The 14,777-nt window shown below is 46.7% G+C and overlaps 1 protein-coding gene across 1 annotated transcript; it reads right to left on the bottom strand.

Moving 5' to 3' along the window:
- Nucleotides 1-437: 437 nt before the first annotated feature.
- LOC128588963 (uncharacterized) lies at nt 438-5,611 on the bottom strand (the record flags this gene model as incomplete). The annotated part of the gene is given in 2 exon segments (XM_053595800.1): nt 438-1,607; nt 1,610-5,611. Coding segments are annotated over 2 exon segments (5,172 nt in total), but the record flags the coding sequence as incomplete, so codon positions are not given.
- Nucleotides 5,612-14,777: the final 9,166 nt, after the last annotated feature.

The raw sequence follows: 14,777 nt of genomic DNA, 5'->3' as shown, positions 1-14,777 counted from the left end.
TTTCTACCCCCCCACATCTGTTGGCTTGGCTTCTCATTCTCCCGTCCCGGGGACAGATATAGAACTCCGTTTGTCGCATCCGGCGCTGGGCGGGCAAGTTGCCACAGCCAGGGGCGTCTGCAACGTACTGGCCTTGGGATGTGGAGCCTTGGGTAAGTGAGCGCTTTGTTAAATGGTGATCAAGGCTTGATGGAACCTCTTTAAAGGTCTCATCGGAGATATCCCAATTATCTAGCCCTGCTATTAAGGCGCAAATATCTGGGGTGAGGGACGGCCACCAGGTCCAAGGAGGGTCTTCTTTTGTAGTACTCCATACTACATCACCAGTCTGAGAGAGAACCTGCCAGGTTAACCTCTGGGGGGCATGGGGGTTGGGACCGGAGCTACTTATCACCGGGAGTTGTATCAGCAGGAGCAGGGCTACTGCGGCGAATGCGGAGTTTGAGGGGGTTGTCCGTCTTTTCCACTTTCCACCAGGAGTCTGGCGTCAGTGCTGGTTTGACATGAGATGCGTGGATCCAGGCTGCGATGCCATCGACTTTTATTGCCGTCGGGGTTGTGAGCAGCACTAGGTATGGTCCTTTCCACCGTGGTTCAAGGTTGGCTGTCCGGTGGCGCTGGATGTACACCGAATCTCCAACCTGGAACTGGTGAGGTATTTGTAGATCCCCAGGCTTGTAGGCCTCGATCAGCTGGCTCCACACCTCCTTTTGCACAATTTCAAGGGCTTTTAATCTGGTGTATAGAGATTGAGAGGAGTAAGATTCTGGGGAAGGGAGGTGCTGCATGGCAACAAGCGGGGGGTGAGCTCCATATAGGATTTCAAAGGGGGTCAGCTTGAGAGTGCTAGGGGTGTTGCGCACATGGAACAGGGCAAAGGGAAGGAGGACTGTCCAGTCAGTAATGCCAGTCTCTAAGGATAATTTAGTCATGGCCTCTTTTAGGGTTCTATTCATCCTCTCTACCTGCCCTGAGCTTTGGGGCCGATAAGCACAATGTAATTTCCACTCAAGCCCCAGGATTTTGGCTAAACCTTGATTAACCTGGGCAACAAAAGCGGGACCGTTGTCGGATCCGATTACCTTGGGTAGCCCAAATCTTGGAAAAATTTCTTCTAATATTATTTTGGCTACGACTTGAGCAGTCTCCCTTTTTGTAGGAAAAGCTTCGACCCATCCTGAGAAAGTATCTATGAACACCAGCAAGTACTTGTATCTGTATTTGGCCGGCTTAATCTCTGTAAAATCTGTTTCCCAGTAGCTCCCAGGACGATCTCCTCGGAGTCGTCTTCCCTGAGGTAATGTGCTAGGCTGGGTGTTTACTAATTGGCAAGGTCTGCACTCTTTTGCAGCTGCGTCAACGAGTTTACTTAATTCCATAATATAGTATGGGGAGGACTGAACAATAGTTCTTAGATGCTTGGGGCCCAAATGAGTTAATTTATGAAGTTGTCTGAGAAAGGTGTTAGCCTGCTCTTCAGGGAGGATGATTTTTCTTTCCGGAGTTCCTCGGATCCCCTCTGGGGATTCTAAGTGGAGGCCTAATCTGTTCTTTTTCTCGAGATCCCGCTCCGAATATTTAAAGTGTTTGACAAGGGGGGGGTGTGTATTTCTTTAAGGCTAGGCCTTAAAGTGTTTTCATATAGAGGCAGGATGTTGAGCCTTTGAGCTGCTAGCTTAGCTTTTTGGTCGGCTCTTTGGTTTCCCTCAGCAACTCTGGACCCCCCTTTCTCATGCCCTGGGCAGTGGATAATGGCCACTTTCTTAGGGAGGTGAACAGCCTCCAGTAGACTTAGGATTTCTTCCTTGTGTTTAATTTCTTTTCCTGCTGAAGTCAGCAGTCCTCCCTGCCTGTAAATGGCCCCATGAACATGGGCCGTAGCAAAAGCATACCTGCTATCAGTGTATATGTTAACTTTTTTTCCTTCTGCCAAACGTAAGGCCTGGGTCAAGGCAACCAGCTCGGCCTTCTGGGCTGACGTCCCTTCAGGCAGACTACTTGCCCAGATGGTCTGCTTATCGTCCACTACCGCCGCCCCGGCCACCCTTTTACCTTCTATTATGGAGCTGCTCCCATCAGTGAACCAGGTCAGCTGGGCATCCGGCAGGGGCTGATCACAGAGGTCCTTCCGAATTCCAGTTTCCTCAGCCAGTACTTCTTGGCATGTGTGTAATACATCTTTCTGGACAGAGGTATCAGGTAATAGGGTAGCTGGGTTGAGGATGACAGGCGGTCCAAACTGGACTCTGTCTCCGTTTAATAGGAGACTCTGGTAATGTGTCATGCGGGCATTAGACAGCCACCGGTCAGGGGGCTGTCTGATGATGCTTTCTAAAGCATGGGGGGCAATGACTGTCAACTTCTGCCCCATAGTCAATTTGTCTGCATCTTTTACCAGTACCGCTGCTGCCGCCACAGACCTTAGACAGGCGGGCCAACCACCAGCGACGGGGTCCAATTTCTTGGAGAGGTATGCTACCGGTCTTTTCCATGGCCCTAAAGGCTGCGTCAGCACCCCTCGGGCCACTCCTCTCTTCTCATCTACGTATAGGACAAAGGGCTTTGTTACATCTGGTAGAGCCAGGGCCGGGGCTGATAATAATGCCTTTTTAATGTTGTCAAAGGCCCGCTGTTGGCTGGCACCCCACTCGAAGGGAGTGCCTTCCTTGGTCAAAGGGTAGAGGGGAGCTGCCAGAGTAGCAAACCCCGGTATCCATAAGCGGCAGAACCCCGCAGTTCCTAAGAATTCTCGCACCTGGCGGGGCAAGCGGGGAACTGGAATCTGAGTCACAGTATGCTTCCTGGCTTCTGTTAACCATCTCTGCCCTCCTCTTAAGGTGTAACCCAGGTACATTACCTCTTTCTAGCAGATCTGGGCTTTTTTAGCAGAGGCTCGATATCCTAAGCGGGCTAGTTCTTCTAGCAACAGTTCTGTGCCCCGATAGCACTCTTCTTTTGTTGTTCCAGCTAGTAGTAAGTCATCTACATATTGTAGGAGCGTTACCTGAGGGTGGCTGGCGCGAAAGTGAGCTAGGTCTTGGTGGAGGGCTTCATCAAAGATGGTTGGGCAGTTCTTAAACCCCTGTGGAAGTTGGGTCCATGTCAATTGCCCCATTGTTCCAGAGTCCGGGTCTCTCCATTCAAATGCGAAGATGTTCTGGCTAGAGGAGTGTAGTCGGAGGCAGAAGAAGGCATCCTTTAAATCCAGGACAGTGTACCAGATATGGTTTGGAGGGAGAGAGATTAACAGATTATAAGGGTTAGGCACGGTGGGGTGGATGTCTTGCGCCCGCTTGTTTACTTCTCTTAAGTCCTGCACAGGGCGATAGTCTCCTGTGCCGGGTTTCTTGACGGGTAATAAGGGCGTGTTCCATGGTGACTGGCATTTTACTAGTATGCCCAGCTGTAGGAGACGCTGAATGTGAGGCTTAATTCCTTCCCGAGCTTCCTTAGTCATAGGATATTGGCGCACTGCCACAGGAGTGGAAGTAGCTTTGAGTTCTATGACTAAAGGCGGCCTTTCTGCGGCCAGTCCCATTCCAGCAGTTTTGGCCCATGCCCCGGGATATTTTTCTAGCCAGTTATTTACGAGACTAGTCCCTTTCTCCTGCTGCTTTTCAAAGAGTCTATGTTCATCCTCTAAACGCATGGTCAGGGCTGTTACCCTCTTATTTTGGGTTACCTCTGGGCCATCAGGAGTAAAAGTGATTTGGGCTTCCATTTTGGTGAGTAAATCTCTCCTGAGGAGGGGCCCAGGGCACTCAGGGATAATTAAGAACGAGTGGGTTACCCATCCCACTCCCAGATCTACTGATCTTCGGGTAGTCCATGAATACTGCTGATGCCCTGTGGCCCCTACAACCCAGGATTTTTTCTTGGAGACGGGTCCTGATGGTTCAAGTAGGACTGAGTGTTGAGCTCCGGTGTCTACAAGGAACTCAACTGGCTTCCCCTCCACCTTAAGTATTACCCTAGGCTCGGGGAGGGGTTCCGAGCCCCGTCCCCGCTAATCTTCTTCTTCCTCTAAGGCCAGTACTTTCTTGGAGAGTTCTTTCTTTTTTTTTTTAGGACATTCCCTGGCCCAGTGCCCCTTTTCCTTACAGTAGGCACATTGATCCTTATCTAACGGGATGCGGTTGCTCAGGCTACCTGACTTCTTAGTTCTACCTTGGGTCTGTTCCTGGCTCTTCTCCCCTACTACTGCGGCCAAAATCTGTGTTAAGTTTTTCTCCTGTCTTTGGTCTCTCTTATTTTCCCTTTCTTCTCTCTCTTTCTCCTTTCTCTGCTCTTTTTCTTCCTCAGTTTCTCTTTTATGGTATACTTTCTCAGCTTCCTTAACTAAATCCTGCAAGGTATAGTCCTGCAATCCTTCAATCCTCTGCAGCTTTCTTTTAATGTCTACAGCTGACTGCCCTATGAAAGTCATAGCCACGGAAGCCCTCTGTCCTTCAGAGGCAGGGTCAAATGGGGTGTAGCGCCTAAAAGCTTCCATTAGACGCTCAAGAAACACGGAGGGGGGTTCCGTGGCCCCCTGTATTACTTCTCTTACCTTAGACAAATTAGTGGGGCATCTTGCCGCCCCACGGAGGCCAGCCACTAGAGCCTGGCGATAGACTGACAGTCGCTCCCTACCTTCTGCCATGTTGAAATCCCAGTCTGGTCTGGAGAGGGGAAAGGCAGCCTCGATGATGTTGGGGAGCTGGGTAGGACGCCCGTCCGCCCCGAGTACATTCTTCCTAGCTTCTAGTAAAATCCTCTCCCTTTCTTCAGTAGTGAAGAGAGTCTGTATGAGCTGCTGGCAGTCATCCCATGTGGGCTGATGAGAGAACATCAGGGACTCTACCAGCCCAGTCAGGCGTTGGGGGTCTTCTGAAAAAGGGGGGTGATTAGTTTTTCAGTTATACAGGTCTGCGGAAGAAAATAGCCAGTACTGGAGGGGCTGGAGAGGAGGTGGTCCCTCATCTGTTGCCACCGGTGGGGGGCCGTATGCCCTCAGGGGTAGGGCAACAGTAGTGTCGGGAGACACTCCTCCCCGGCAGTGACTCCTGGTACCTTGTGTGGGCCCCAGTGAAGGTTCCCCCGGGGGTGCAGAGGGGGCAATCACCGGATCCGGCGATGCTGGTCCTCCCTGCCCCCCGACAGGAGCCAAGGTGGGAGGGTATGGGGGAGGAGGGGGTGGAGGGTCGAGGAGAAGATGATCAGTCTGGATTTCCGGGTAGATATTCTTAGGGGGGTCCGAACTGTCGCCCCCTTTTCTGGGACTGGAAGATTGGACAGCGAGCACCTGAGGATTAGACGGGGGCCTGGATGTGGCAGTCCACGGCTGAACCCAGGGGGGCGGATTCTGCACCAGGTCCTGCCAGACTATGATGTAAGGTTGTTGATCCGGATGGGCTCCCGGTCCTCTCTGAAAAACAATCTCTTTAATAGCAAAAATAAGAGATAAGTCAAAGGTTCCTCCTGAGGGCCAGTCGACGTTAAAAGTAGGCCACTCCGAGGAGCAGAAAGTCTGCCATGGGCCTTTTTTAACCTCTACTGACAGATCACGACCTCTTCTCTTCACTTCAGTCCAATGATCTAGAGTTAAACTCAGAGGGGTTGTCACAGTCTGTCCAATCGTCAGTGGATATGTCAGAAACACAAATAACAGAAATAACAGAAATATTACAGGTACAAGGACCCACCTACCACACTTGGTCCTTCACAAGCCTATAACAGAATCAGACGGGCGCGTTTCCCGTAATTTTTGATTGAACAACCAGACTCGACCAGTGCCCTTACAGCAGGAGACAACCAGGCGTCCCTGGTTCTCCTCAGTTCCTGGGGCATCCCCCAGGGTTTCAGCCTGTGGTCCTCCGGGCACGTCTACCGACCACTGTCCGGCCACTCTCACGAGGTGCTGAATGGCTGCGAAATCGAAAGCGCGCACACAAAGTCAAACAAAAGGACTGAAGACACAGACTAGACAGTTTTTGGGGTACCCCTTTCTTACCTCCAAGGTCGACTCTGCAGGTGAGGGGTGGTCATTATATCCTGGACGAGCCCCCAAATGAAAGACTTGAGGCAGAACCCCCCACTCTGCCCGGAGCTCTGACCACCCCAATCAACCGCAAGAGACGTCGCTTGATGCAAAAACGCAAGAGGATTTTTATTCCAGCATGCTGGGACTTGACTCACAACTCTTTTAGAAGCCGAGGAGTCAAGCCCCGCACAGCAGTTTTTTACAAGCTTATAAAGGCAAAAACTACAAAGTAGGCGGGAATAGCAGACATGCCAGGGGCTCTAATAAAGTAAGAGGGAATAGACACAGCTGGGGCTCTAACCAGATAAGAAGAACTCTGGTTCACTATTCAACTGTCTTAAGACAAGACTAACAGTCAAATATTTGCTTAATAGTAAACATTTGCTGCAGCTCCTGGGGCTATCTCCTGGAACAGTTACAAAAGGTCACATTCCTATGGTAGGGAGTGAGAGGTGGTCACATTCCTATGGTAGGGAGTGAGAAGTGGTCACATTCTCATGGTAATATTTTCTTTCACTCTTGAATGAAGAATGACCAAAAACAAGGGAATGTGAAATAAAGTTTATTCAGGAAGGAAAAGACTTCACTAGAGACAACGAGTGGGCCCTTTGTCCAGACAGAAAGAGCTGTGGTCACAATATAAGAGTACATGGCACACATCCTGGGTGAGGGACACAACTACCTAACACATGTAAACATTGTAACCTAATCATCTGTACCCTCAAATTAATCTGAAATCAAGAAAGGGAGGCCTTGGTTGCAGACCGGGGTTTGTTTTACAGTGTCTGGTTTTGGTGTTTTGTTTGAGACAGAGTCTCATTCTGTCGCCCTGGGTAGAGTCTATGGTGTCACAGCTCACAGCAACCTGGAAGTCCTGGGCTCACGTAATCTTCCCACCACCACTGCCTGCCTAGTTTTTCTATGTTGAGACAGGGTCTTATTCTTGCTGAGGTTGGTCTCTGAACTCCTAAGCTCCTCCCACACGTACCTCCAATGGTGCTGAAATTATAGGCTTGAGCCACAGCCCCTGGCCTAAATCTGAAATTAAAAATAAAACAAAACAAAACAAAAAAGGCTTTGGTTAGGTCTGGGGACTTGTTTTATGGTCTCTGGATCAGACCCTTCTTGGGGTTCACATGTCACCATGGAACCACTTCGATGAGACAGTTGGAGTTATATGACCTCTTACTACACATGTGGACTTCTCATGAGCCTCTCTGAAAGCCCATTTGTACATTTAAGCTAACGACATGATAATTAGCCCTAAGGCTGTTCTGGGTCACTTTCCAAACCCCATTTCACTTGCAGTTGACCTTGGCTGGGGAATCCCCTGAAGGCATTGGCCGTAGGTGCGCTGAGCTCGGATTGCTGAGTGGTCAGAGTGGCCCCTCCCCACCCGGGTGGGCAACCGCTTGGAGAGGCCAGGAGTAAAGTGGGAGGTGCCTATCAGTGCGATTAGTCCTCCAGCAGAGCCGGGGCCGGACTCCAAGGACTGGCACATGTGGCCTTCAAGTGACAACAAAAAGGACTGCTAAAAAAAAAAAAAAGTTTGCTCGGTGCTGCTGCCTCTGTCCCAGCACGTCCCCAGTACGTCCCCAGCAGTTCTGTGGCATAGGCCACCTCAGGAATACTCTGCCCCCAGCCTCCCCGTCCCCACCCTGCTCTCTACTTTGTGCTGCATGGGGAAGATTTTGAGGGGGTTTTGTTCTAAGTTCCTTTTGCATTCTAAGTAGCTGTTAAAATGGATATTTATCTGGCCTAAAGCAAGTCAATTGATTTCCCTGGCGACAGGTGCCAACTCCTTAGTCCAACACCACAGTGACAACATGACAGGCTGCGAGGCCCCCGCCGCCCCTCCTTTATGGTTCAATGCCATAAAAATGTCCTGCATTCCCTGCCAAGACATCCTGTCATTTCTTTTTCTTTTTCTTTTTTTTAGACAGAGTCTCAAGCTGTCGTCCTCTGTAGAGTGCTGTAACGTCACGGCTCACAGCAACCTCCAACTCTTGGGCATAAGTCCTCCTTAGCCTCCCAAGTAGCTGGGACTACAGGCACCAGCCACAACGCCTGATTATTTTTTTGGTTGTAGTTGTCATTGTTGTTTGGTGGCCGGGGCTAGATTCAAACCCAGCAGTTCTGGAGTATGTGGCTGGTGTCCTAGCCACTTGAGCTACAGGCACTGAGCCTCGTCCTTTCATTTATGAGAGACATAAGCCTCAAAGACCTCTGGTGGGTGCGTCATGTGTCACTCTCACATACACACGACTGTCGTCACACCCCACTGTTGTCGTCACATGGCACTGTCCTCTCCGGTCCTGGCTTTGAGGACACGTGCGGCACAGCCTCTTCAATCCCCCAGGCACAGCCTGAAGCCACAGCCAGCTCTGTCGGTTTTCACGAAATTCTCCCCAGAGTATTTACCAGAACGCAAACTGAACTAGAAGCTTTAAATGACACATACCTTCCAAACAAACGAGTGTCGCGGTTCGCAAGATCACAAAGACACAGGAAGCTCCAGCCTCGTGGCGTCCTCGCTAACACTTCGCTGCACTAGGCGCCAACGACACAAAAGGCGGTAGACACCCCCCTGTGAGACCCATGGGGGCCGTTAGGGGGCAGCATAGCAAGGACCACCTACAGGTCTGCCACTGGGGTCGAGACAGCAGCCCTCAGGGAATAAAAAGGTTAAAAGAACTCTAAAAAGGTAGATCTAATCATTCTTCTTCCAAGCTTCTGGACAAGGGTCAAAAACTGCCCTGATGTCACCCTCACTCATTCTAGGCAGAGGGACATGATTTGTCTCTGTTGCTGAGACGTGCCTGAGCCTGAGGCACATGCGCAGATACCTGCAGCTGGCTAGGAATGGCAGGTGTCTGAGAAGCGCTTGAGAAGGACTGCATGCGCAGCTACCTGGACTTGGGATGAATGGCCAGTGCAAAGGGGGGTTACTCTTCTGGTAGGGCTGAAGAGCATAGGAGGTTCCCTAACTACCCACTCAGGGCTCTCCAGAGAAGCACAGTCAATATGTTCGGGGGAGGGCAGAGGTGATTGATTATACAAGGTATTGATTATAATTGGCTCCCATGAGTGTGGAGGCTGACACGTCCCAAGATCTGCAGACGGAGTTAGCAGGCTATCCATCTGAGAGACAGTATAGTTCGGTTCTCTTCTGAGGACCAGCAGGCTCAAGACCCAGAACTAGCCAAGCTTACAGTTCAAGTCTGAGGCAGGGAAAATCTTATGTCCCAGTCCAAAGGCAGTGAGGCCAGAGGAATTCTCTTTGACTTGGGATAGGATCAGGCTTTTTGCTCTATTCAGGCCTTTGAGTGGATTAAAGGACAATCTGTTCTATCTACTCCGTATCAATTTAAATGCTAATCTCATCCCAAAACATTCTATCCGAAGCATCCAGAATGATCTTTATCCAAATATCTGGGCACCGTATGGCCCAATAAAGTTGACACATAAAATTAACTATCATCAGCAGGTCAGGTAGAGGCAGTGAGCAAATCTTCCATGCAAACACCAAACCCTAGGGGAGCTAGCAAAAGCGAACTTTCCATCAGCATGATGCTTCTCATCAAGTCCATGTTCAAAGTGCGTAATGAAGTCAAAGCCAACCAATAAGATGATGGTTAAGTGAAGAGGAATTTTTCCATTTGCTTTTGCTTTTTCCCATTCAAAAATGCAAGCGTAGCTAGCACACAGGAAGGGTGGGGAAAAGTGAGCAAAAACCACACCACACTATCTCTAGTTCTGAGATGGGAGGCAGGCTGTAGTACTGGGTCACCTGAGCCATCTGGATATCTATCTCTTTGAATTTTACATTTTCAATGACTTTATGATAATAAACTCTACTTTTCATACCAAACTGTGCTTGCTAACTGCCACACACACTGACAGAAACTTGAAGAGAAGCCAGGGGCCCAGTTCCTCAATCTCACCTCCCAGAAGGATAACAGTTTAGCATGTTGAACCTCATATATATTTCACTTTTCTGATTTTTATGTCACAATTTTCTTCTGCAAAATTGGCAAGCCACATGAACATAATCTCCGAATTGGGAGCAAGAAGTTCTGGCTTTTACACCTGGTTTACATACCTTTGGGAAAAAAAAAATCCTTTGACCTTTTTGACCTCACAATCCTCATCTTTAAAGATTAAGGTTTATCTAGGTTAATTATTCTTAAATTTTCTGAATCACGAACTACTAGGGAAATTATTTGAGCCTTTATCATAACATTCTTAGAAAGCTATAGTCCTTGACACAAGACTTATGCTCAAATATACAAACTGATAATACTTTGCATATCTGAATAGGTTATGGATGCTTTGAAGATGAACTGGATTTAGAGCCATTAAATGATCTTCTAACTTTGTTCTCCTCTCCAATTTTTCACAAAATGTATAACTTTGGAACTAAAAGGGAAATTTCTTTGGAGGAAAAAAACCTAATGGTTTTCTACATAACTACAACAAATTGAGTAAGTGACAGTGGATAAAAGAATATGAAAGATACGACTGGCTCTAATATTGAGTCTTGAGATTTGTGTAGCTTAAGAATTATTGTAAAGTAGGGTGGCGCCTGTGGCTCAGTCGGTAAGGCGCTGGCCCCATATACTGAGGGTGGCGGGTTTAAACCTGGCCCCGGCCAAAATGCAACCAAAAAATAGCCGGGCGTTGTGGCGGGCGCCTATAGTCCCAGCTACTCGGGAGGCTGAGGCAAGAGAATCGCTTAAGCCCAGGAGTTGGAGGTTGCTGTGAGCTGTGTGAGGCCACGGCACTCTACTGAGGGCCATAAAGTGAGACTCTGTCTCTACAAAAAAAAAAAAAAAAAAAGAATTATTATAAAGTAAAAATTATTTCAAAATAATTTTTTAAGTGCTCATCACCTGTTTAGCAGTTATAGAAAATCTGTATGAAGAGAATTTACAATGATGAAAATCAATTCTGTTAAGTATTGTGGAGAGAACAGGTAAACTAAGAGCACTTCAAAAAATGACTTAAGGCTGAGCATAGTGGCTCAAACCTATTCTCCCAGCACTCTGGGAGGCCAAGGCGGGTGGATCCTTAGAACTCAAGAGTTTAAGACCAGCCTGAGCAAGAGCAAGACCCTGTCTCTACTAAAAATAGAAAAACTAGCTGAGCTTGATGGTGGGCACTTGTAGTCCCAGCTACTTGAGAGGCTGAGGCAAGAGGATCACTTGAACCTAAGAGTTTGAGGTTGCTGTGAGCTACAATGATGCCAACGTACTCTACCTGGGGCAAGAGAGTAAGACTCTGTCTCAAAAAAAGAAAAAAAAAATAGTAAAGCAGTGAATCATGCAGATTATATATAGTACAGGTGGACAGTAGAAGTGTTTCAAGAATGATCTCAACAGAAGTATAAATGAATGCTGGTCATTTTATTGGGACAGGAGACATGAAACCACCCATGTGTATACAAAAAAAGATAAAATAATTAATAAAGATAGCTAATGTTTATTCAACCTCCTTTGCCAGGCACATTACATTTTCCAAAAAGATTGCAGTTAAATAGGTTTTTGTCCTCTTCAGATGGTTGAATAACTCCCTCAAGGTTACATAGACAATAAGAGGCCAACCTGTGATTTTAATTCAGGCTGATAAGGCTCCAAGCCAGTGCACTTGCCTACCAGGCTGCATGATAATGCCTTTGACCTCCAAGCTATGCTTTTATTCTGTGGCGGAAATGCTAGGTTTGCATTTTGCCACCTTCCATCACTACAGGCATCCATGCCTAAGAAAGGACTCCCATTAGTGACTGTGAAGCAGTTTTTCTCTTTAAAAAAGCGGGGAATGGTCACAAGGTTGAGGTCACAGTTACCCCACTCTAACCCACTGAACTACATTGGTCAGAGGACTGACCACAGGTGCACTGTGACAGCGATCTCACCCATCTGAGCAACAGGCCCTGTTCAGAAGCCAAACCCAAGCAACTATAAGAGGGTTATGCTCAGCCAATTAAAATAATCAGAGGAATAAGTCCCAGTCATTTTAATGGCTATTGAGCTGGTCGTAGTTTGCCTCATAATTTTGTTACTTGGGGTTTTGTTCTATGTATATAAAAATCTCAAAGAGCCCTATTTCTCCATCCCCTGGAACTTTTTAATTCCATCCCTTTGCAAAACGAGGTCTGTAATTGCAATCGTAGGTCTGTGCCTTTATACATAAACACATTATTCATTAATTGGAACTTTGATGGAAACAAATACCTGGTCCTCATGTCTATAGAGAACAGTTTATAAAAATGGGAAAAATAAGGAAAATTTGATATAAAATGGCTATATCTTGTTCTATTGCTATTACCAGCCTTAGTCTTCTTTTTTTTTTTTTTTGTTGCAGTTTGGCCAGGGCCAGGTTTGAGCCTTAGTCTTCTTAATGGGTAAAAAGAATGAATATGCTGAATGTGCTTCTTTCATTTTTACTTTCTTTTATTTCAGATTAATATGGAGTACAAACCAGTAGGTTATATGATTTACACATGAAAAGTTAGAGTTGTAGCTGTGTCCTATGCCAGGGGAGAGTGCCATATATATCCATGCATTATACCCACTGGGTAGGCAGCTACTGAACCTCCTCCTCTCCTTCACTCTTCTTGCGTTCCGTTGAGATTTTCTCTCCTGTGGATCTGTGATTGTTACTCTCCTACTTTCAAACTGGTATTGAGTACATGAGATGCTTGTCTTTCCGATCTCGTGATACTTAGGAGAATATTCTCCAAATCCATCCAGGTTTTTACAAAAAATGCAAAATATTCACCTTTTTTTTAGGGCTGAATAGTGTTCTGTGGTATATATGAGACACAATTTATTAATCCATTCATATGTTGATATGTCTTTGTGATTGTGAACTGAGCTAGTATGAATATTTGACTGAAAATGTCCCTGTCATGTCTTTTTTTCATTTAGGTAATTGCCTCATGGTGGGACTGCAGAGTCAAATGGCAGGTCTACTTTTAGTTCTTTGAGGAATCTCCACACCTCTTTCCATAAAGGCTGTACTAGTTTGCAGTCCCTCCAACAGTACCTGAGTGTTCCCTTCTTACCACACCATGCCAACAACTCTTGCTTTGGGACCTTGTGATATGGGCCATTCTCTCTGGGGTTAGGTGACATGTCAAAGTGATTTTGATTGGCATTTCTCTGATGATTAGGAATGATGAGCATTTTCTCATGTGTTTATTGGCCATTGATGTGTTAAATACTTAGATCTTTTGAAATCCAAAAATTGAATTTTATCTTTTCCAAATCCATAAAATGAAAAATCAGAGGGGGTTTCCAGTCCATAAAACGTTAGAAAAAAAGGAAATTGACAGGGATACTTAGCCAAAAGCAATCTAAACATTCCTAATCCACTGGACCAGAAAATCTTAAGAGAGCTGAGGTCTGTGATGTGTGGTACCTCGAGGTGAGGGTCCAGCCCAGAGCAGTTGTAAGAACGCTAAGCCAAGTGGTAATTCCCTGATGTTTCCATTTTTTAAAGCTCTGATTGAAGGAGTAAAGAAGGGTCATCTCTGACCACTGAGGGACTTTTTTTTCCCTAGTAGTTTCTGCCAAAGCTCGAAACAGCAGCCACGTGATTTCTGGTCAACATGATGAACTTGTATGAACTTCAAAAATGTTACAAGTTTACTTCAGTTTGGTAATCTAATTGGAAGTAGTTTTGTTTTTTTTTTTAAATTTCAGATTAATATGAGAGTACAAACAAATATTCATTAGTTAGAGCCCCATTGTAACTGTGTCCTGCGCCCAGGAGGTGTGCCATGTGCCCATTAGGTAGGAGCTCACTAATCCCACTCCCTTCTCTCCTCTCCCTTCCTCATGCCCCTTCCCCCCAACTTGAATTGAATTGAGTTTTTCTCTTATGTGGATATGCATTAGTTCATTTACTGGCTTCATATTTGTATTGCGTACACTTGATACCCGTTTTTCCGTTCTTGTGATGTTTTACTAAGGAGAATGTGTTTCAACTCTATCCAGGTTAATACAATAGTTGTAAAGTCTCCATCTTTTTATGGCCGAATAGTACTCCATGGTGTACATATACCACTGTTTGTTAATCCATTCCTGTGTTGATTTAGGCATTTAGGCTGTTCCCACATTTCGGCAATTGTAAATTGAGCTGTGATAAACAATCTAGTGCAAATGTCCTTATAACAAATTTTTTTTTTCTTCTGGGTAGACACCTGGTAGTAGGAATGCAGGATCAAATGGGAGGTCTAATTTGAGTTCTTTGAGGGGTCTCTATACTTCCTTCTAAAGAATTGTATTAGTTTGCAGTTCCACTGAGGCAAGACAGTAAAGCAGAGCTGAATTCTAATAACTCTGTCCTAGTAACTCTGTATAGGCGTTAGCCAGGCAGTCTGTGACACGTACAAAAGCCACTAATTGCTACCTCTACTGCAGCAGATGTCTCTGTTATCTATATGCCCTTCCCAGGGTACATGCTTGTAACTTCCCTAACCTTCTGTCGCCTTTGAGGACAGGTAGCCTTGTACCAAGGGTATGGGCCAAGCCGACCTTCCCCTGAATCACAAGACTTTCACGTACACCCAAGCCCTAAAGTAAAGGCCAGAGATTAAGTTGGGTGGGGGGAGGGTCTTGGTTTTTAGGAGACTAATCCACCAAGTCTCCTGGCCAGCCAGTGAATAAAGCCACTTCCTCTTCCACTGGTGCCTGGGGTCTTTTGTCTGCCTCAGCTCTTGCTACACCACCAGCAGTGTAAAAGTGTTCCC

This window comes from Nycticebus coucang, chromosome 1 (genome assembly GCF_027406575.1).
Source record: "Nycticebus coucang isolate mNycCou1 chromosome 1, mNycCou1.pri, whole genome shotgun sequence".
Taxonomy (NCBI): domain Eukaryota; kingdom Metazoa; phylum Chordata; class Mammalia; order Primates; family Lorisidae; genus Nycticebus; species Nycticebus coucang.
The sequence above is the reverse complement of the archived record's forward strand: the minus strand, read 5'-3'. Positions and strand labels throughout refer to the sequence as shown.